We start from the raw sequence: 22,642 nt of genomic DNA, 5'->3' as shown, positions 1-22,642 counted from the left end.
TGTATATATCATATACTTGTATTTAGAGTGTATTAGACTGTAAAAATGACTAAGAATTGAATTATTTTTGTCAGACAAGGCAACAAAAGACAGACTCTTAACTTAAAATGTCTGAATTTATGGCTTATATATGATCCATTTGTTAGTTCACATTTATTTATGCATTACAAAAAAAAGTACTGTTGGAGAGAAATTGTAAATCACTTGAAGTCTGTTCAGGGATTAATTTACGCTGAAACTATCATTCACAACTTCCCATTAATAATTGTATTATTAAAATAACTCAATTATTTTAAAGACATAGCTGGCTTCAGATTCAGCTTCCACTAGGTTATAAACAGGAAATTTTTAATATACTCTGCATTAAACATTAAATTATTTCTGTCTATTATCTATCTGCCTTATTTGGACAAAACTCATTCACGCAGGGATGCAACAGAAGGCCTACACACATTTTAAGTTCCACTCTGTTCTTTAAAATACTTGCTAGTTCCTAGATTTTTCTTCTGGTCTATCACATATATAACATTCATCTCTAAACATGAATTTCCTGCCCAATTTATTCCCAGAAATCTTCACTCTCATTCAGTTCTTTGGAGGCTTTTCTTCAAAAATCAGAACAGGACCTGGCCATTCAGTAGCTTATTTCTCTATTTTATTTTAAAGCCTGGCTAGTTTGTCTATTGAGATTCTCTAAACAACTTTTGCGCATCTTACCAATGTTTAACAAAGAATGCAGCTCACTGAAGTAAGCAGTGTGAGCTTTTTGCATCTTAAAAGTTCAAGCAGTGTAAAACTCTTCCTATGTTTGTGGTGGTGGGTGTTTTAGTTGTAACTAAAAAAAAAAAGTTGTAACATGTACACATGGAAGGATTATTCTGTGCTAGCCAATGGCTCACCCAAGGGCATCTGATGGGAACTAGCCCCTTCTGGATTGCTTAAGCCATAAATGTACATTTAGTATAAGAGAATACCAAACACAGATCTGAAAGAATATGATTTTTCTTGCTATTTATACTTTCCTCTAGCCATCTGTTTTGAAGGTCTATCTTTCTTATTACACATCTCCTATTTATCTTCTTATTCTGTGATGATAATTTTTTGCCATTTTGGCATACCCATTCCCAACTTCATCGGTATGTTCTTTAAAAAAAAAACAAAACCCAAACACAAAACCAGCAGGACTTTAAGCAGTATGAAGCACTTAGCAGATTTCATTGGAGTCTGTTTTGTACTTTTGTTCTCTATCTTACACTGAAATATTTACTGTAAACATAGAGTTTATTGAATCCTAAACCCCACATTTGTCTCCTATTTTTTTCTGAAAAGGAAACTGCATCTCAACTCCCACGTCTACAGTTCTGAACGACGGTTTATACTGTTTGTTCCATAAAAACAGTGGAAAAATGATGGGTCTACAAGATCAGCTAGGAAAACTGTTCCAGCTGATACTTTATGTGATATTTATGTTAAACACAAGGAAGAGTAAGTTTAAGAAGTTGATGGTCTCAGTTACTGTGTTTCACTTAATTATAATCTGATTTGGATGAAGTGTTGCTTTTTATTACTCAGTAAACTATTCTGCTGAAATAAATAATGCCATGTTTTATGTTTCAGTTCAAAAAGCTGTCCTGGTCTGTTTTTTTCACCTTTTTGCTTGGTCTCTTCCAATAATTTTGTTATAATTTTTTCCTTAGGGAAAAGGGGCATTTGGGGCAACAATGGGAAGTCACAGGAAAGGATGAAATATTTTTTTTAAATCACAGGCTGTGTTTCCTCCATATCAAAATTTATATTCATATTGAGCTTCAACATGGATCTTGTTTCACCTTTACTGAACACATCCATTCGACTTTATATCCTCTTTCATCACTTGCATAACTAAAAGTCATTGTTTCTGGTAAAGTCCACTGCATCATTACATAAGTGTGCAAAGATAATTTACTCTTACTTTAAAATTTCTTCAACAGGGAAGTATTGCATGAAGTGGACGTAGCATAAATATGAATTAGAAGCAATTCTTTCAAGAAAATTGTGACATTCTCATGGTTTTTCTGATGATACTGTTTGATATATGTGAAAGATGTTACATTTAGATTGTACCAGCAGTTTAATTTTAAATAGTTTTCATCATTTTTTTAAATCACGATATCACTCTTTAAGTAGGCACTTTTAGAAGTTTCTTAAATCCATCCTCCATATTCACCTCCATTTTTAACCTCCACTTCCAATGTGTAAAATGCTACTGCTTAATACTGTTTTGAATTAGCAAACAATTCTCAAACTGTTCAGACTCCTGTTTTGGCATTTCTTCTGCGTTTCTTGTCGAGATGTGATTTGGTCTGTCAATCTGCCTTGGAAGACATAAGCTAGAGTTTCATTCCCTCAATCTGAATATAATTTGTGATGTGCTGTATAAATTCAGATTTCTATTTAGAATTCTATGTACAATTTTGATGGAAGCCTATTAGTAAACAATTTCCCTTAGATTGAAAAATAAAAAACAATGTCAAAACTATAGACTGGGAGGTTGTTTCAAGATATCAAAAACACTTCTGTTTACTGATTGAAAAAAGAGCCCACATGGTTGCAGGCTGTACCACAAAATAATTGACTGCAACAGGAGTTCTGCATCCCAAGCCAAAAATGAGCGCACATAATCGACGTCAAGGTCAATTATCTGGTAGTGAAGTATCCAACAAAAGGAGACTATTGTGATTAGAGAAATAAGCAGAACATTGTGAATTTGGAAAGGCTGGCACTTGAGATAGCTTCTAGACTCTTTGTAAACTACCAGAAACATTGTGTTAGAGCACTGAGCATCACAGATTAATTCATAAAAAAACAGGAGAGAGAAATCAGTTATGGTGCAGTTGTTTCACTATACTTTTGTTATCTTTAGCCTGTAGATCTTGCATAGTGCTGCCTTCTTTGCTGAAGAATAGAGGAAATACTGTTAAAAAACACACAGTGTTTTTAAAATTGTACCTAGATCTTTTTGAGCCATATATTCCAAGTTGTAAATCTACCCAGTCTATCCATGCACTACTTGAAAGACTCTTCTTAAAACATTTATTTTTAAAAAATAGTTTTTCCACTGTTCTACATATAACAAAATTCCTAAGAGCCTCATTCTATGATATTCACTCCTGTGTGTTCCTAATGTAACTGCTATTACTCCTGTCCCTTTTCCCTTTTCCCCCTCTCCTGACTCTTTATTCTGCACTGGAATAATCTTTTGTATTTTTCTCTTTGTTCTTGTCTTAATTTAGTAAATGATCCTGGAGTCATTGCTAACCCAGAATGGATTAGCTTACTAATAACTCACAAAAGACATGATTCAAACCTTTCAGGCTAATGGGAAACAACTTCTTTTGCCTTTAAAGAATTCCACAATCAGTTTCATAATCAGCATTCAGTGGCAAGCTGATAGCTCTATATTCCATGATATATCTTATGTTTTTAATAAGGTTTTACAGGTTCAAATCCTTACCTTCTAAATTACATTAGTCAGTGACTTAAACAGATAAGTCTATTTGTTTTCAAACAGTGTGCTCTATCTTTGAAAACAATTACAACAATAGTACTCACCCTACTGTAAAAAACTGCCTCATCTCCTGTCTTCGAGACCTCATCAGTTGTTTGTATTCACCAATACGTAGTTTCTTTCCATCAACAATGCAGGTACGTTTTGGTCGAGGTTTGTATTTGTAATTAGGGTACTTTTCTAGGTGTATTTTACTTAGCCGTGCCTGCTCTTCATAATAAGGTTGTTTCTCTTGATTTGACATGGACTTCCAACGAGACCCTATTAACACAAAACATCAGTGAGTGCTTAAGTAAAGCACGTTTAGCTTTACTCATTCACATTTCAACATGCCTTCTTGCCATAATAAACACATTTTAAATAAGTTAGTTAAATTTATATCAACCAGCACATATATTGGGATGCATAACCTGAGACACCTTAAAAGAACCTTGACTTTCAGATATCGCTGCAGACCAAACATATGTAATTCTCCATTAAATAGGTGCACTTAAAATCAATAGTTACTTCTCAAATTCTCAGCCTCATGCTGCAAAACAGACTATTTAAGTTTTTACAATATGAGCCTTAATCTATGAATAATTCCATACCTTTGCAACACCATGCACAGTGTTATGGTTAAGTAAGGTCTACAACCATACTTTTACTGTTAAAAGCTTAACACATTGCCTAGGAATACATGCTTTTTTGATAGTTTTATGAGGATTTGGTTTATACATTCCTACTAATAGATATTAATACCTTACTATGTAGCAGGAAAAAATTATCAAAACCTTTTAGATTCAAGAAAATTATAAAAATCCCTTGCTGTCTGGATGTCTTATATTTACTAGTCTTCTGATATAAGCTTGGCATAATATTGGCACCTTACCATATTTTAAATCCTATTATGCATATTATCTTCCATCCAGATGTAGTAAATGCACAGAACTGCACTGAGAAACTTACATTTAACAAACTTATATTTTAAAACAGAAGAAAACCAGAAAGTATGTTGTAACTTTATACACCACTTCAGGTACTGTAAACTCATTGAAAGCTGTACCAATAAAAAAGTTAAAAAATTAAGACAGTGTACACAGGAAGAGGAAAAAGTATTCAGATCTCTTGTATTGTTTATAAGAAGCTATCTAAACGCTTGAATGGGATTTTTTCTTTTCCAGGGGATAAGAAATGCAGAAAATAGCTTTTTGGTGTCTTTCAGATGAATAAAACGATTACAGCTGTGGTAAACGTGGGTGGAAGCTATTCTTTTACCAAGATTTTTCATACACCAACAAATGGAAAAGTTGTATAAATATTATCCGTAGCCAGCAATACTCTGTGTCAGTTCTAATATTTCAGTCTCTTTTCTCATTGTCCTGGAAAAGTTGCTCAGATATTATATGGACATAGACTTATTTGTGGCAGAGCAGATACTGACAGGTTAACTCCATGGTTAACAAACACTCAATTGCTGGCACTTCTGAAACATTTATGCTGGAAGTTTACATTTTAATGAATACAGTTACTATGCTCCTAATAGTTTTTTCATAGAATGCACACAAATAATATAGATTCCCTACAGCTGCCAACACTGAAACAGTGCAGGTTTTATACAAAACTGAAAGGCTATTCATATAACTTACTTATATGGTAGACAAAAATATGAGAACTACTAAGTAAGATTTTGGACGTTTTAGGACAAAGTAATATTTATTTCTATGTATTCTTGCCCCTGATTGAACTAACATGCAACAAACCTCATTAAGAATGTATTTGAACTCAAAGTTTACAATAAAATGATTACAGAGGAAACTTGATTTTTACTTTTATTTATTACGAGTTACATTTGGAATCTGTCTTTCACTTCAAAGACTCAGAAAGCAAATATAGGTTTTAACATTTCACCACTCATTCTCACGTATGTTTCTAATTCTCTGGAGGGGTCTTAAAAAGCAGATCAAAATTTCTCAAAAATGAGCCAATTTATTTGCACAATGGCAAAATATAATCCACGGTATATTCCCTGATCATCTCAATCTATACAAATTAAATATTAACTATGGTGTCTTTTAACTAAGCAGTATTTTAATTGTATGATGCTAGTGCTTCCTAAGCCTTTTGAACACTGTAACATTTTGAATCAAACATCATTTTGCATGCAAGCATGTACATGTCTTTTGAACTGTGCTAGGTTTCTTTCTTTGACACTGTACTGTCTGACATAAACCTTTGATTCTGATTTTGTACTTTATTATTTTTTTCCCAGGAATTACTCCAGGAAGTACTATTTTTCATTTGGGTGATTTGTAGTTCAGGTGATTTCTAATGGCATCTTGCAATTAGACCTTTTATCAGGATACACTCTTGCAACAGATTTCACAAAGCATTCCTTTTGAACGTTGCTAAGTTGTTAAAGCATGTTGTGACTCTGCTATTGAAAATAAAAAGCATTAGGGAAGGGGCAGAAAGGGAAAAGGAAGGGAATGAAAATGGAAACAACCCATGAGTCTTCATTTGTATAATTTTCAGTAATTCCAATTTCAGTTAACATCTCCCAAACAAAATATGTCCTAAAATTAGGCAAGTTGCATATCCAAGAAGGAAGTAACTAGCCTCTGTCACCAATATAAATAACCTCATCTTTCCACAGCTCCAAAAATAACTAACCCCAGCCAATTGCCACTACTATAGCAGAGCCTTCTAAGCTTCCCTCAGTTTTGGTTCAGTCACAGTCATGATTTGTTCATTGTCTTGCACTTACCGAGGATTTTGCTAATGTTGGAGTTGTGCATGTCAGGGAAGGCTTGGAGAATTTTTCGGCGCTCATCCTTTGCCCAAACCATGAAAGCATTCATTGGTCGTTTGATGTGCGGTTCGCTACTGGCTCGGCCCCGCGAATCCCGGTAGACTCGGGCTTCGGCCACAGTGGCACCTCCTGTTGGCCAACAATAATACTGCTGTAGTTTAGCTGCAGAGCCATTCATTGCTTTACTCCCTGTAATGTCAGGGCAGGAAGAAACAAGATGGATGCGAAACATTATTACGTGGATTACGCAAGTGTTTTCAGTGTTTGTTTTAGCCTCATTCTCTTTTTCTCTCTCTCTTTTTGCTGCCAGATCTATGAGAGAGAGAGAGAAAGAGAGAAAGGATATCCGCTGATTTCAGTGTAATTGATCAGGCTTGCCCAGCTGAAGGCATCAACATCTGAGTGAGGACAAAAATTGCACTGGTATTTCTCCGGTTAAGGTATGGAGATTTGAAAAAGTTTCCACTGGGGACTTTAAGATAGCATACATGTTCTGAATGCTCAACAAAACTCACATAAAAGTTACACTTGAGAATCCAAACTGTTGTAGACCTGTTCACACAAGTAATTTACAGTGACTTTGATGCTTGAGCAGTGAAACACATGCCAAACATTTCACAAAATAAATTATATAGCTACACCAGGTACATGCTGCTAGTTGCATGGATCCGATTATATTCGGAGCTGACCATTTTAAAGTCACATCTGCTTTAGTTGAATTTCAGATGTGTCTTGGAGCATTCGATCACATATAGGTAATAAAACTGTCTGCCTTCAACAGGTACACGCGCCGCACCCTGGAGCTTCTGGAATGGGAGACAAGCACTCCAGCTTCTCCACGGCTGTTGTGCTTTAATGTCCCCCAGTGTCCTGTCATTACCCACCATCGATTCAACTTGTACATGCTAACCTTAACTGTTTTTTTTAATGCATCCAACCCTGCTTCTTGACCACAAACAGCAAAGCTTCATGAGGTTTTAGAGTTCACAGAGCTGAGTACAAGGTGTAGAACTAGTTGTTAATACAGGAGAAAGAGATAACCGAGCCTAGATAAGGCATGCTTTTACCAGAAAAACTTCCACAATTGTGACTATAACGTATGATTTTAGGGTTATACCTCACCTATAAAAGAAAGGCAAAAAATCTTTACAGTGGGAGAGTGACATATTTAGTCTTAGGCCTCATCAAATTGTTCATATAATTCAATCCGTGGAAGAAACAAGGTACTTGAAACAAATTAGCACGGTAAATAAGCCTCCTTTTTTGTAAACTATTAGAGCTCCTGACATAGATGTATTTGCCAAAAAATATAAGATTAGTTCTTTACACTAAGTAAAACACTGCAGGTGTACTGATTCCAGTGACTGACTCACAAGTTTTTAATCGTGCAAAAACTAAGTTCCCTAATTTAGTGTGAAAACACTGTATGTTAGATATACCATTTTAAAAATTCTATATAGGAAAGACATTTACATGAAAAAAATCCTAAAATAGAAGATGCATAACTAATACGCTACCTTTTTGCCACCAGGTCCACAGTACATTAATTTCATTTAAAACGCACTGACCATGCAGGATAAATTGATTTTGCTTTATATGGTGTTGACAGCCATGTTTATTGTGCAGTGAAATGTAGTGTAGTTTCAAGCTGACTATATCCATCAACACAGGGCAATATGCTGACTACTGGGCCAGATGAAGGCATACATTACCCTGAGAGCAAAACACTCATTCATATACGGCAGTGTCTTCTCCTGAGGATCACCATGGTAATTTATGATGCCTCCAATGCCATTACTTTACAACTGACACCAATTTGGCAATTTGTATACTAACATGCATGCACATAAAAGAAGACAGGTTTGTGGCAAATGTGAGATGCAAAACTATTTTAATACTATTCTAAGTTAAGTACCATGCTACAGGTGTTCAGCATTTACAGGAGGCTGCAGCTGCGGTTAGCTTTTTATTGCAAAAAGGAACAGTAGTTTTGCTGAGCGACCTGCAAAATTCCGACCAATTTAGGAGTCTGTATGGTTAATGAGGCTTGGTCCATTGTTGTCAGAAGGCTTGGAACATGCATATCTGAGATACCATCTTTTGAGAGAGGATGTATTTATTGTGAAACTATGATAAGTGACAAACATAGTAAATCAACACTGAAACTTTCATTGAGACAAATGGCTATACAATTTGAGAAAAATCAAATATATAATGTAATGGTTGTTCCATCTTTTAAAATTAGACTATAAAATGTGTAAGTGGTGTGTGGGCAACTAGGAAGTTGGTGACAAATTAAAAATTTAAGCTATTATTGATGCAAAAGTTGTCATTTGTTATTCAGCTACTCTACTCACAGCAAAGGAAAGAAGACATATTTGAATCCTTATGATGATTTTCCATCTTCACTTTCCCAAAGGTACTTACTCACTATGGCTAGGGAGTTTGTCTTTATAACACAATTTTGGCCTGACATTTCAATCCTAATGCAAAGAGTACCTTTACTAGTATCAAGGTTATAGGCCGCCTTATTAATCTGGATATAATTTAGATAGAATAAAAAAAAAAAAAAGAAGAAAAAACCCACCATAAACGATCTATTTTTAAAGAAAGATTATGTTAGAAAACAATTCTTACTTAGAGTAATAAATTACAACCATCCCAAGAAGGCCAAGAAGCTCTGGCTGTATCTGCTTTAAGCAAGTACATACTTGAAGGATTTAAAAAAGCAGCCAAAGAGTTGATGTTCTTTGTGCTTGATCTCTGGGGGAAATATTTGCAAGTTGACCTATAGGCCATCACAAAAGCATCTGCAAAATGAATTTCTGCAAATAACTAAAGTAATATAATCTCCATGTTCTTCTAACTATCTCAGAACTACATGTTTCTATTCAGTATATAAAGCATTACAAGAAAATACTTCTGTTAGCATGTGATTCTACGTGGGGAGCCAGAAAGTCTCAGTACCTTTTAGCTTAGAAATGAAGTGCTAATGATATGAACAGCACATACCCTCAGTGAGCTCTTACAGGCAAAAACATATAAGAACAAGCTTTCAAAGTGGTTGTTCTTAGGTACTCCATCCTGTCAATCAGCTATTTAGACAGTATTGTGCCCTATATAAACAATTTCAACAGGTTTTACATAGTATGTTTTTTTTTCTTATTGTGATAATTCTAGTACTTGACAGAGGCTAAAAGAGACGCCTGAAATTTTTTGAGATACATACAACTGCAAAGAAGTAGGTGTTTTATTTCTTTCTGAAAATATTTTCAGGGAAGTCTAATAAATAATAAACCCAAAATAATAGATAAAATAAAAATGTACTACTAATGAAGGGTGAAAACAGAGGAGGAAGTTGGTAATTGTCTCTCTATGGCAACTAATGCTCTATCTGTTAGTTACTGTTCATACTGCAATTGCAGGAGGAGGTTTTGATTTTCAGAATTAAGAGGTTGGTCAGAATTAAAAAATATTGCAAAAGCAGTAAAATTTGGCTGCCCTAATTGCTTAGTTGGCAAAGAAGTCTACACTTCGGCCTAAAGGCTGGGGCTGTCCTCGAAGTGACACTTTTAGCTTTTGAGGATGTAGACTGCCTCACTTCCTAGATGCTTTGCATTTGCTCAACTTGTGTTGACTTTGATGATTTCAAACTAAAAGCAGGTTAGAGGAGAATCATAACTTTTTGTCGATATATGGCAGGCAACTCTTCTGTGGAAGCTGGATTCTAGACTAGACTCTAGGACAATACTGGGTCAAAGAACACCACAGAATGAATCTAAAAATGTTACACCTTCATTAAAGTAATTTTAAACAATATTTTTGTTCTGAAAGAGACTGGTTGCTCTCTACTGACAGTGCAGGGGAAGAAGAATCCCTGTTCTTTAGAAAGAGAAAAGAAGGAAAGGTAAATATTTTCTCATTCATTAAATGTTAAGACACATACAGTAACAATTTTTACATTGTTCATTTTTTTATTCCTGCCTTTGTCTGAATTTCTCGCCTTTTATAATGACAAGAATTTTAGGACAGGCACCATCTCTTAACATGTTCCCTGAAATCTTGGCCATATTAGGGTTAATCCTATTGTCTTTAACGAGATGTGGTTTTACCTTCCATTTTATACATCTACCACAACAAATCAGACTGGGCCTATACATGTTACCAGAATGCAGAATGCAAACAATAATAAACATGCCAGAAAGGAGCAAAAAAAGGTTGAGAAAAGATGAGGAGAGAAAGAGAAAAGAGGTGACAGCAAAAAGAAAGATTTTTTCATCAGTCACTCTGTTATTCCTTAATTACTCTTCACACTCTGGCCATTGATTCATGTTTGAAGTGATACATTTCCTTTAACTGCCCCCACATAATGAATCTTTGGCTACTCTGGAGAATATACTGCATACCATCTTCCATAGACATATACTAAGATAGGATATATATCTCCTATATAGAAATAAAGACAACCTTTCTAGATTCCTGGTGTGAAAGTGACTGGCTAGTAGTAAAGCTCCTATCATCAGTTATTCATTAAGCTGAGATGCCATTTTTGTCTACTTTGGAAAAAACTGATTGTGACCTCCAAAATATCTGGCCCTCTCTGTGGCAATACAACTAGCACTGCTAGCGGCTTGCATTGCAGAGACCAGAACCTAATGAAAATGCAAACAGGAGTCACTCTTTTACTACTAGAGATGTGTTACTCATAAACACGGAGATGCCATAAAAACAGGGAGCATGAAAAACTGGCTTGGCAGTCCCCCTTCCTGCTCTTAATCTGTGGACAGACAAATGCAGCCTTTATGAAAGATATAGCAATATTTCAAATCAAATAGAAAAATGCAAATCTGGAAAGAACAGAATGGCAAAAGAAGCTTTGGAAAGTTTAGAGTACAAGAATAATAATTTATTTGGTGTTATTAAGTTCAATGTTTAATTTTGGAGAAAGTTACAAAAAATTTAAGTGACTTGTAGCAGTGTTGGTGTAACATTTATCTGTTTTGCCCCTTGCCTGCCCCTTACTTCTTCATCCACATTCAGAAGACTTTCTCATTCTTTATTACCAGCAAGAGAGGCAAAATAAATGGGTATCTCATGAACTATTGTTATTACTAGCATGTCTTGTCATCACTAGGCAAAACTAACACCCACTTGGAAACATGACTAGCTTTGGGATGGTGATGCCTATAGTTACACAGTGGCACAAATGTTCTGCAGGGAAGTGTCTGTTTGTCAAGCTGCTTTCATTCCAAATGCTAAACAAATATTATTCAGCTGGGATTTGAGGGCCGAACATTTCTTACAGGCTGCATGTCAGTGAATGAAAAGCGGGGGGAGGGAACTGAGAAAGACATGAGTGATTCAGGAAATACCGGAATATTTAAATGGGCTCTAAAATATTTCACCTGCACAGGGTTCTGAAATGTGCTAAGTAAATACTAAGAGGTGGGAATATACTGTGGCACAGGTTAGCTACATCCATGCAACACTCGGTTATGATAAGGCTTCTATTTTTCCTGTTGAGAGACTCCATTCTCTTTAAAACATCAACAAGAAGAACCAAAAGGGAATTCCCTAAACTCAGCTCTGAGGAAACATAAACCTCTAATTCAATAACTCCGCTACTGCACTGAAAAAGGCCTTATTATTGCAACATCCATATGGAGTCAATTGGACATTAATGACTAATCAATCCCTCCCCTTTCTATTCTACTTATAGTGTCACAAGCCATGTTTAGATTAGCCCATTTCCTGCTTAGGATTGCTCAAGATGTCTTTTGTTCTTTCAGGGCTGGCCTGATGGAGGCAGCTTAAACAAACACACGACCCAAGTGGTGCAGGAGTTATAAACTGCCATATGTGAATGAACAAAGGGGCCATACTAAAGCCTTTTGTGGTATTTGTTAATGTTTTTCATCTGAGTTTAAAAAGACCTAATGACTTTGCGGTGAGCTGATGCATGTGGCTCGTGGCTTTGCAAAATGAAGGAAATTCTAGCCAGTTATATATCAGCATATATTTTCCGAAGTGACTTGTTTTCAGTTTTGGTGGCAGTGAGTTTACTTTTTTAGTACATTTGTTTTAGATATGCAAGCAAAATTCTTAATGTCAATTAAACACAGCACCAGTTTTTACAGCCATCCTCACAACCTGCACGTACATCTTTGCCCATTTGAAAGTCTAGAGACAAAATTAATAGTGAAATATCTTCTATGCATGAAATCAAATCAACTAGTCTCAGCTCTATCAGTGGTAGCAGTTCACTCACCAGTGTTTAAAACTGAATTGTTAGTTGGGTCATATTAAATACTGAAACAGTATTTCTAAATAAACTATTAGCACATCCATGCCCCACAGCTAGCCATGCACAACTCTACATTATTTAAATGAATTAAAACTGCTAAATGCAACTACTTTCATGATGGCTTACACAAACAGTTTAGATTTCTTGACCACATTTTATGGCAAAATTAACCCTCATGGAAATTTGGCATGGAATACAGCTAAAACAATACAATAATCTTTTAAATTACATGGAATATTAACTGAATTAATTAGTGCTTAAGGTCTGACTTAAGCCCTCCATGGCCTACATAGTCTGATTTTTGCTGTAACATAAGAGCATGAGAAGTTGTTCTGTGAGAGCCATGAAACATCTAGATAGAAAATGGGATGAAGAAGCAGCCGCTACTACAAATTTAGGGAGGTATGTAAGTGTCATAAGATTTTTCAATCATGTGCCACTTGCAGACTTCAAGACCCTTCACAGATAATTAATTAAATGCTAACAATCCCATTCTGACATAGATATTATTGGTAGAAAAAATGTGAAATATATTTAAGTTGAAAGTTGTTCAGCCTCAGTAATGACACCAGAAGTAGGGGAGTGCCAGTCATCAGATCTAACTACAATCAACATTCCCATGAATGCTGGTGTTGTTTCCCTTTGATATTTCATTTCATACTCAAATGAGGAACCTAGAGGCCCACAGAAAGGAAAACCATGGACAAAACACCCCAGCCCACGAGAAGTATTACTAATAATTATTGTTAGGTGTCTGACAAGATCTACCAATACTGCAAACTGTTGCCTTTTTTTTCCGAAAAACTGTTGTGTTAACAGCTAAGCAATTATTGTTACTATATTAATCATATTCAAAGTCAAATACAAAGAGGAATGAACTAATCTGTTTAACATAAAAATGTTTCCATAAGACTAACAGCTTTATTGCCAGTGGAGATGTTACATAATTTAAAATTTCTCCTGATATGACAGTGTGACCTAGAACATCCAGAAAACATGATACTGAATTAAAACACAGGGATTAATTCTGCAGTCTTCAGTCATCCCTAGCAGTTTAAAAAAAAAAAAATCTCCTGCCTGAACAAGGACTATAGGACATGATCTATTCATATTTCAGTCAATGCTTTTTTTGTTTTAAGACAGAGAAATGACAGATAGGAATTCACCACAGTGAAAAAAGGCAGCCTGACTTCCTATTTGATGGATGCATTGTTCAAGGTGTGGCTGAACACCGTTAATGAACAACTTTGCTTGCTCCTGTGTAGCAAAATAATGATTTTTAAAAGCTTAAGTACAATGTGGTTTATGAAAGGGAATGATGTTTAACAACAGGAGAGATGTTTACAAAAGAAACTCCCTCAAATTATGTGATATTAATGACATGCAGAATACTTTGTAAAAGGTTTTAACGTGCATTGGCATCACTGCTTTAGTGGCCTGTTTCCTGCATTCAGTTGAATTTGTCACCTTCTAGCATATGCAACATGATTCTTTGTATCAATATAATTCCTTCCAACCAGCGTTTGCTGTTCTCACTTGCCATATCACATCAGTAATTAGATGGCAAGGACCTAGGCTTAGGACACACATATGCCATTTCTTCTTGCCTTTCACATGGGATGCTGCTATTATAATAATTAATACTCTAATTAGTAAATAATATATCATGAATGGAGAGAAGCAAAAGCAGCACGATAACAGAAGCTCTAAGTTAACAAGTAATAATAAATGGTAAGAAAAACTCTTAAGGCTAATTTTTCAAATATGACACATCTGTGCATTTGGGATTTATGAGTGAAGCCAGAAAGATGTTTTTACAAAAAGGACAATGGCATGTCCAAATATGTTGCCACATTTACCTGGTTTGGATTAAAAATGGGGCATTTGTCATGAAATAGGGGCTTATGTGAAAATTTACAAATTACTCTTTTTTGAAATACTGCACTTCCTGTGAAAATACCCTCCCAAAGTGAAAACATAATCATTTAATATTTGCAGAAGCTGTGGAGATACTGTAATGCCCACCTCACACACATTTTGGACCATTGATTCTGTAAAATTAAATCAAAGTACAAATTAGGAAAATATTGTCCTCTTGCTACTACGTTCTGCACTAAACACTTGCTTAGATACTTGGCATATCTATGTGGAAGAAAGGCAGGTGCTCTTAAACACTTTCTATTGCTGAGATACCGAGGTTCCTGAAGGAGAAAATGGTGAGCAGTATAAACTTAGAAAAATAGACAGTTGTACAAAGAGGAGGACTTGCCTGAATCTGTATGAATTGCTCATGCTTCACCAGAATATATGTTGTTCTTTCCTTAATATATTCATATTTCTGCTCCACTCCCTGTGCTCAATGATGTAAGGAAGAAGGGCAAGATTACTCCCTTCTCCATACAGTATGATGGAATCGTGGTTTTCTCTGTCAGCTGAAAATTCAGCTGTGCCTGGAACTTTTACACTATTTTAGGCAGTTTCAATCTCCTCTTGCAGTACTGGAGCAATACAAAGACATGTGCAGAGCTAAGAATCAGGACCCTGAGGTGTTTTACACCTGTGGTGGCTGTACATGAATGTGAAAAAATGTTTTAAACATTTTTCACTGACTCCATTTAAAAATAGCTAAGCAAACTGACTGACGCTTTCAGCATTTGTGACAATAATTTTCTCATGGGCAAAATCTTCTGTGTAGAACTGCAGCCCACTTACTTTTTACAGCCTTGTTCTAAATTCCTGAAAACAATGTTTCACTATATAATGGAAATTGCGACAAGCCCTTAACCATGACTGTGCTAATAGGCACCTCTATGTAAAACTCAGACCGTTGTAACAGTGGTTGGTTGTACAACATCAGAAATTCTAACTAGAATTTGTTTAAATAAAGGTACTATTCTGTAAGACTCAATTACTGTAGCATGGAAACAGCAAACAAGAAAGCCTCATATTTAGCAGTAGGAAAAAAATACCTAAGACACATGAAAATCAATAGGTAACACCTGTGGAGGACATCCAGATTTATTATCCGGAAAGTGAGAAGCATACTATGTTTTAAATATTATTGTCTTGAAAGGAATAAGTTTCAATGCCATGGGAAGATCAGCCCACACACCCCCAGCTCAGAGTTTTCAGTACTCAAAGTGGGAGTTCCCCCTATAAAATGTTATGGGGATGCTGGCAACAAGAAGATTCATAAAGTGATTGCCATCAGAAAAGTGACACTTTCGTTCTTAAAACGAAATTTATTCCTATCCTGTTTGCAGGTGTTGAGTTACTCCAGGGCTGAGGTGCTGAATCTCATCCAACACAACTGAAATACTGTGCCTAAGTACTTTATCCCAGATTCCTGATCTGTTATGAGATTTATGAAAAATTTAAGCATATCACTCAAGTATCAGGAACAATCAAATAGATTAATGGGTGTCAAAAATGGCAACCACAATTCATGAAGGCCACCTTTTAGCATTTGGTCTAATTAACAAAGATAATCACAGAATCACAGAATCACAGAATCACTAGGTTGGAAAGGACCTTCAAGATCATCAAGTCCAACCATTAATTCAGTGCCACCATGTCCCCTAAACCATGTCCTGAAGCGCCACATCCACACGTTTTTTGAACACTTCCAGAGATGGCGACTCCACCACCTCCCTGGGCAGCCTGTTCCAATGCCTGACCACTCTCTCAGTGAAGAAATTTTTCCTAATATCCAATCTAAACCGCCCCTGGCGCAACTTGAGGCCATTTCCTCTTGTCCTATCACTAGTTACTTGGGAGAAGAGACCAACACTCTCGTCGCCACAACCCCCTTTCAGGTAGTTGTAGAGAGCGATAAGGTCTCCTCTCAGCCTCCTCTTCTCCAGACTAAACAACCCCAGTTCCCTCAGTCGCTCCTCATAAGCCTTGTGCTCCAGACCCCTCACCAGCTTCGTTGCCCTTCTCTGGACACGCTCCAGCACCTCAACATCCTTCTTGTAGTGAGGGGCTCAAAACTGAACACAATAATAAGTTATTTTATCTTTAAATAATAAAGATACATTTATGGGATATTTTTTAATCGAAGACCTACAACAAGAATTCAAGGGAATAAATATTCCAGTACTTGAGCTTACTGTATTCTCTCTGGAAAGAGTTCTTTGTTTTCAGACAGCTTTCACGGTTTTCTGATTTTCATCTTTCTCCTCTCAACTGCCATAGCAACTATTACAAATATTTATGTGCAACAAATACTGGCGTGGAGAGGCATTCTTTCCTCCAGTATTTATGAAGCACTGTCACAAAAGTAGGTGATGCTTTGTCATGCATGTACTACCTGCTGTTTACACCTCTGCATAGGAGGGTGTTAAACAAGTTACCTCACAGGTTTGGATTGTGTTGGCAGCCTGCCAAGATTGATCTGCCTGCAAATATATGGTTCCCTTTCACCTACCTCTTCCACTGCTCAAAGTCAACCTTTTTTAAAATTAATAAGGAACTGTGTCACCCTTTTGTATTAGCAATAATTTACTAGTGGGCATATATGAGAACATTGAAGATTTGAGTATATGTTGAGGGGCTCCTTTAAGGAAGTGTTGATCTGCTTTTTACTTAACAGATTTTCAAAACCCAGGCACTTGTCATGATGCCTGCTCCATCACCAGGGAGGGAGAAAATGAAGCTTTGACATAGGGACAGAAATTTGAAGCTGGACAAAGTGGCAGTTTCTCCTCACCCTTAGATAACAACCTTGTCCTCCCTTTGTAGCTCCTTTTTCTTATGTTTCTCCACACATGGCCAAGAAACTATTTTCTACATTGCAAAGACTCCCTCTCTTTCCCAGTTAGCTCATTCCTCAACTCCACAAAATTCCACATTCACTGCTGCTGCTGCTGTTGCAACCACTCATTGTTCACCATGTTCTAGCAATTGGTTAAATCCATGATGATGCCTAACACCATTTCTTTCTTTCTCCGCACTTCAATTTCCCATGCTTTTGGGAAGGTAGAATCTCTCATTGTACTACAACATACCTGCCTCGGTGAAGTCAAATACGAATGGGAAGTGCTAATTTTATGGACATAAAAAGACAGACTGCTGTTAACTGCTGCAAATATTGAGCAATTCATTGACTTTATAAGTTGGTCAGCAAATACACCATCTGAAATGCTGCAGAACTGGGTTCTCAAGCTTGCTGCTGTATAGAAATATGTTCTTGTAAAAGCAAAGGTGAGCTTGTGCTCCTTCAAGCTTGGGTTCAGGTCCAAAATCAGGCTCAGACCAAAACCAGTCTTTATTTGAACTGGAATTAATAAGATAAAGCTAGGGCTTACTACTGGAACCAGCCTATTACCAATGATTATGCAGCTCGCAGTCCACAACTGGCTTGCATTCAGTCTACTTGGGCGATGGTCAAAGATACCATGATCAAACAGATAAGACTTAAACCTATATAGTCTCAAATGGTAGCTTGGTATAAAGAAAACCACAACCTTTAAACCAAGGAGCTTACATTTGTAAGTAAAGTAATAGACAACAGGCAGTGAAAGGGAGGACACAGGCACTAAGTCAATGAATTTAAGAAGATGGGCTGATACCAATCCCACGCCCAGGACTCAAAGATACCTTCTTAATGTCTGACTCAATATCTAGATTTCATACTAAAGGTTATCCTTTGGGAGACTTTGGAAAGTAATAGTCTAATACAAGAATAAAGTAAATACATAGATATAGATAAAGTGGACAGACAGATTTTTTATCTAAAATAGCAGGCATGTACCTATCCTTAGAACTATGGTCCCTGCTTAACACACACTGGTAGTAGTGTCAAAGGAAGAAGCAGCAAGTGCTAAACACAAAGTTTACAGAATCAAAGAGAACTACCACATGAGAAATAGAACGAATGAAAACATAGGATTATAGAATAGTTTCAGTTGAAAGGGACCTTTAAAGGTCATCTAGTCCAACCCCCCCCCCCCCAAATGAGCAGGGACATCTTCAACCACATCAGGTTGCTCAGAGCCCCGTCCAACCTGACCTTGAATGTTTCCAGGGATGGGGCATCTATCACCTCTCAGGTTAACATGTGCCAGTGTTTCACCACCTTCATTGTGAAACATTTCTTCCTCATGTCTCGCCTAAATCTATCCTCTTCTAGTTTAAAACTGTTACCCCTTGTCCTATCTCTATAGCCCCTACTAAAATGTGTGTCCCCATCTTTCTTATAAGCCCCCTTTAAGTACTGAAAGGCTGCTATAAGGTCTCCCCAGAGCCTTCTCTTCTCCAGGATAAACAACCCCAACTCTCTCAGCCTGTCCTCACAGGAGAGGTGTTCCAGTCCCCTGAGCATTTTTGTGGCCCTCCTCTGGACACACTCCAACAGGTCCAAGCCTTTCCTGTGCTGAGGGCTCCAGAGCTGGATGCAGGACTCCAGGTGGGGTCTCACCAGAGCAGAGTAGAGGGACAGAATCACCTCCCTTGACCTGCTGACCACGCTTCTTTTGATGCAGCCCAGGATACGGTTGGCCTTCTGGGCTGTAAGCACACATTGCCAGCTCATGTCCAGCTTTTCATCCACCAGTACCCCCAAGTCCTTCTCAGCAGGGCTGCTCTCAATCCCTTCATTCCCCGGCCTGTACTGATACTGAGGGTTGCCCCATCCCAGGTGCAGGACCCTGCACTTGGCCTTGTTGAACCTCATGAGGTTCACATGGGCCCATTCCATGAGCTTCTCCAGGTCCCTCTGGATGACATCCTGTCCTTCAGGCGTGTCAAACACACCACTTCAGCTTGGTGTTGTTTGCAGACTTGCTGAGGGTGCACTCGATCCCGCTATGTCATTGATGAAGATATTAAACGGTACTGGTCCCAAAGCGGACCCCTGAGGGACACCACTTGTCACCGATCTCCATCTGGACACTGAGCCATTGATCACTACCCTCTGGATGCGGCCATCCAACCAATTCCTCATCCACCAAATAGTCCACCCATCAAATTCTTATTTCTCCAATTGAGAGAGAAGGATGTTGTAGGGGACTATGTCAACTATAGAAGTCCTGATAGATGACGTCCATAGCTCTTCCCTTGTCCATGTTTGTAGTCACTCCATCGTAGTAGGACACTAGGTTCAAAATATGACTTAGAAGAAAAGGTCTTTGTGTATGTTGTCCCAAATGGCAAATTGTGAGGCCAAATATTTAACTCACAAGCCCCTGATTCTAATATATTAACAAATGAACATGGAACTAAATGTTAAGTACTAATATGGCGTTTTCATCTGTTTCCATTTGCTTTATAAAAATGAGTTTAGCTTCACAATGAATCTGATTTTTCACTTGGGAAAACAGGACACAGAGAAGTTATTTTTCTTCACAAAATCACACAGTGAGGCAGTGGCAAAAATATAACATTCAGATGTTTTTGCCCTGAGCCCAGGATCCAATCAAGAAAACTATATTTTAACAGATCCAATTCTTTGGCAGAAACGAAGATCAGGTCTTGATGGAATTTGAATCCCTGACTATGACTGCTGAAGGAAACCACAGTGCAACCTGAGCTAAGGTAGAATCAAAAATTGTCTACAGAAATGTTAGGTCTATTATGCAGATTTCTATCTACTAAAACCCAAAACCTTAACATACTTCCTACAAATTTCCAAAGCATTTGACCACAACCACAAAAACAGAAAGATCCATAAACATAGAGCACATTATACAAGCACAAGATACATAAACATACAGCACATTATACCATCCAAAAAAGCAGCATGATCACCAAAAGTGAGCATCTGTGAAAGGAATATCTTTTTTATAACTTGAACCAAAAAACCCTATTCAGATCACTCAATATTGTCACATAACTAAGAACTAAATACTTTAGGTTCCCCCAACAGGAATTTAAACAGGGCTCACCTATGGCTCCTGACTATAATCTATACACTCTTTTCAGTTGAAGTATGCCAGTCATGTTCAAAAAGGGGTTTTAGCTATAGCTAGATTCAAAGCTATCGTGTTGTGTCCATGCTAGCTAGTTGTATTTCAGTACTGACATTCTCAAATGTTCAAAATTATGAAGCCGCCTACAGAAAGAATGATGTTTCCTTTAAAATTATGAGGTTTGGAGGAAAAAAAATCCTTGTTTAGTTCTATAATTGGCTGTTGTTTATAATTTTGCATACCAGTCACTGAACATTTATGATGCTCTCAAATCATGTTTTTGAATTTTGCTAGCTACAAATGTATCATATATTTTAACATGACAACTGGGATTTCCAGGTAATGATATAAGTCTAATAGCTCTGGATTATTCATCAATCGTGTCACAGTCAGTGGCACTGTTTTTGAATACAGTCTGAGCATGATATTTAATATAGTTAGCCCAGTCCTGCTTCTGGCTAAGGAAGTAACAGAGATGCTGGTTAATGTAATATTTAATATATAACTCTTGATGATTTTCAGGCCTCCATTCAGATCACAGTTAGGTCATTATGAGTAACACAAGCTTTGAATATGACTTCATATGCTAGGTCATCTCTGGAATACACCTAGTTACTATTAATCTTAAAAAAGGTTTCACACACCGGGCAAGGACAACAAGTTAAATCTTAAAAGTCATTCTGCAGTATCCTTTCATATCTGTCTTATAATTGCATAGAGCTAAACTTAAAGAATTTCAAGAGTTGTCTTATAATTCATGATTCAAAAAAAATATACATGTAGCTTCAGCTTCTGATCAATGACCCAGCACCGCAAGCACTCCTAAAATTAAAGGAAAACATGACTCTGATCCTGTCAAACTCAGATCATTGCCATGTGTTACAGAAAAGATATAAGAAGTAGAGAGAAATCATTGCTAGATACTATTACAAAGGCATTCCATAAAACACAGAAGTCTGCTGATATTTCTTATAACAAATTACTTGAACCTTGAAGGCTGTGGCAAAGCTATGGGAACCAGGAGCACTTCCCAGATTTGGTCTATCTTGGCTGCCTGCTGGGATGAGGCAGATATGTACCATGCCTCTGCACACTTTAGCTTCCTTTGGAAACACAGGTGTGCAGGTAGGCAGGGAGTGGAACTCCACTTCCATAGTCCCCTTGGTCTAGATCAGTTGGAGGATCAGGATGCAGCCCAAACTGCACTTCCCTCCAGTTTATGGCCAGTAGTGGGACTAAATTTGGAGTGCTTGGCTCAGGAATAAATCTGTTACACCACTCCTTCCTCACCCCCCACTCCACCCTCCTCCTGCTCCCCTCCCCCCAAAAGTCAATATATCTTCTCTAAATGCAGTACATTTCATAATTTTGAAGTTCTAAAATTCTAGTATATTGAGAGTAAAACCATCTGACAGATCTAACAGCCACATGCTGTCTCTGCATAACTCTGTCATAAGTGCACTTGGACCTCAGAGATCTGGATGTATTTCTAATGAAGAAAGACGGGGTCAAAAGTTGACCACCAATATGTTACTTCAGAGATCTTTATTTTCTATATGACTGTGTTATTTGCGTCAAAGCACACAACAAGATACATAATTATCTGAAGATGTCTACAGCAATCTGCACTCAAATGATATCTAAAAAAATTGAAAAAAGATTAAAAGTAAGTAACAATGACAAAACAGAAGGGCTATTAGGAGCCATTGACATTCAGTTGAGATTGTGACCTTGGCAACACACTAAAATGCAACAAGGCTTTCTTCTTAGAGTCCAAAGAAGATCAACAAAGCTGGTGAAGTGTCTAGAGAACAAGCCCTATGATGCGCAGCTGAGGGAACTGGAGTTGTTTAGCTTGGAGAAAAGGAGGCCTGGGGAGACCTTCTCACTCTCTACAACTACCTGAAAGGAGGTTGTAGCGAAGTGGGTGTCAGTCTCTTTTCCCAAGTGACAAGTGATAGGACAAGAGGAAACAGCCCCAAGTTGCACCAGAGGAGGTTTAGGCTGGATATAGGAAACATTTCTTCACTGAAAGGGTTATCAAGCACTGGAACAGGCTGCCCAGGGAAGTGGTTGAGTCACCATCCCTG

General features: G+C 37.3%; 1 protein-coding gene across 3 annotated transcripts in view; it reads right to left on the bottom strand.

The window, feature by feature from the left end:
• SOX6 (SRY-box transcription factor 6) overlaps positions 1-22,642 on the bottom strand; it is a gene marked incomplete at its 5' end in the record, with an annotated part of 229,949 nt that overhangs the window by 5,230 nt on the left and 202,077 nt on the right. For 2 of the 3 annotated variants that reach the window (XM_082000010.1, XM_082000011.1), the window contains 2 exons: positions 3,592-3,808; positions 6,294-6,527. In XM_082000010.1, the coding sequence (XP_081856136.1) occupies positions 3,592-3,808; positions 6,294-6,527 (451 nt within the window). The remainder of the gene's footprint in view (positions 1-3,591; positions 3,809-6,293; positions 6,528-22,642) is intronic. The other variant, XM_082000012.1, reaches the window with a different exon arrangement.

The sequence above is a fragment of the Phaethon aethereus genome, assembly GCF_964289735.1.
Source record: "Phaethon aethereus genome assembly, chromosome: 5".
NCBI classification, from domain to species: Eukaryota; Metazoa; Chordata; class Aves; order Phaethontiformes; family Phaethontidae; genus Phaethon; species Phaethon aethereus.
The sequence above is the reverse complement of the archived record's forward strand: the minus strand, read 5'-3'. Positions and strand labels throughout refer to the sequence as shown.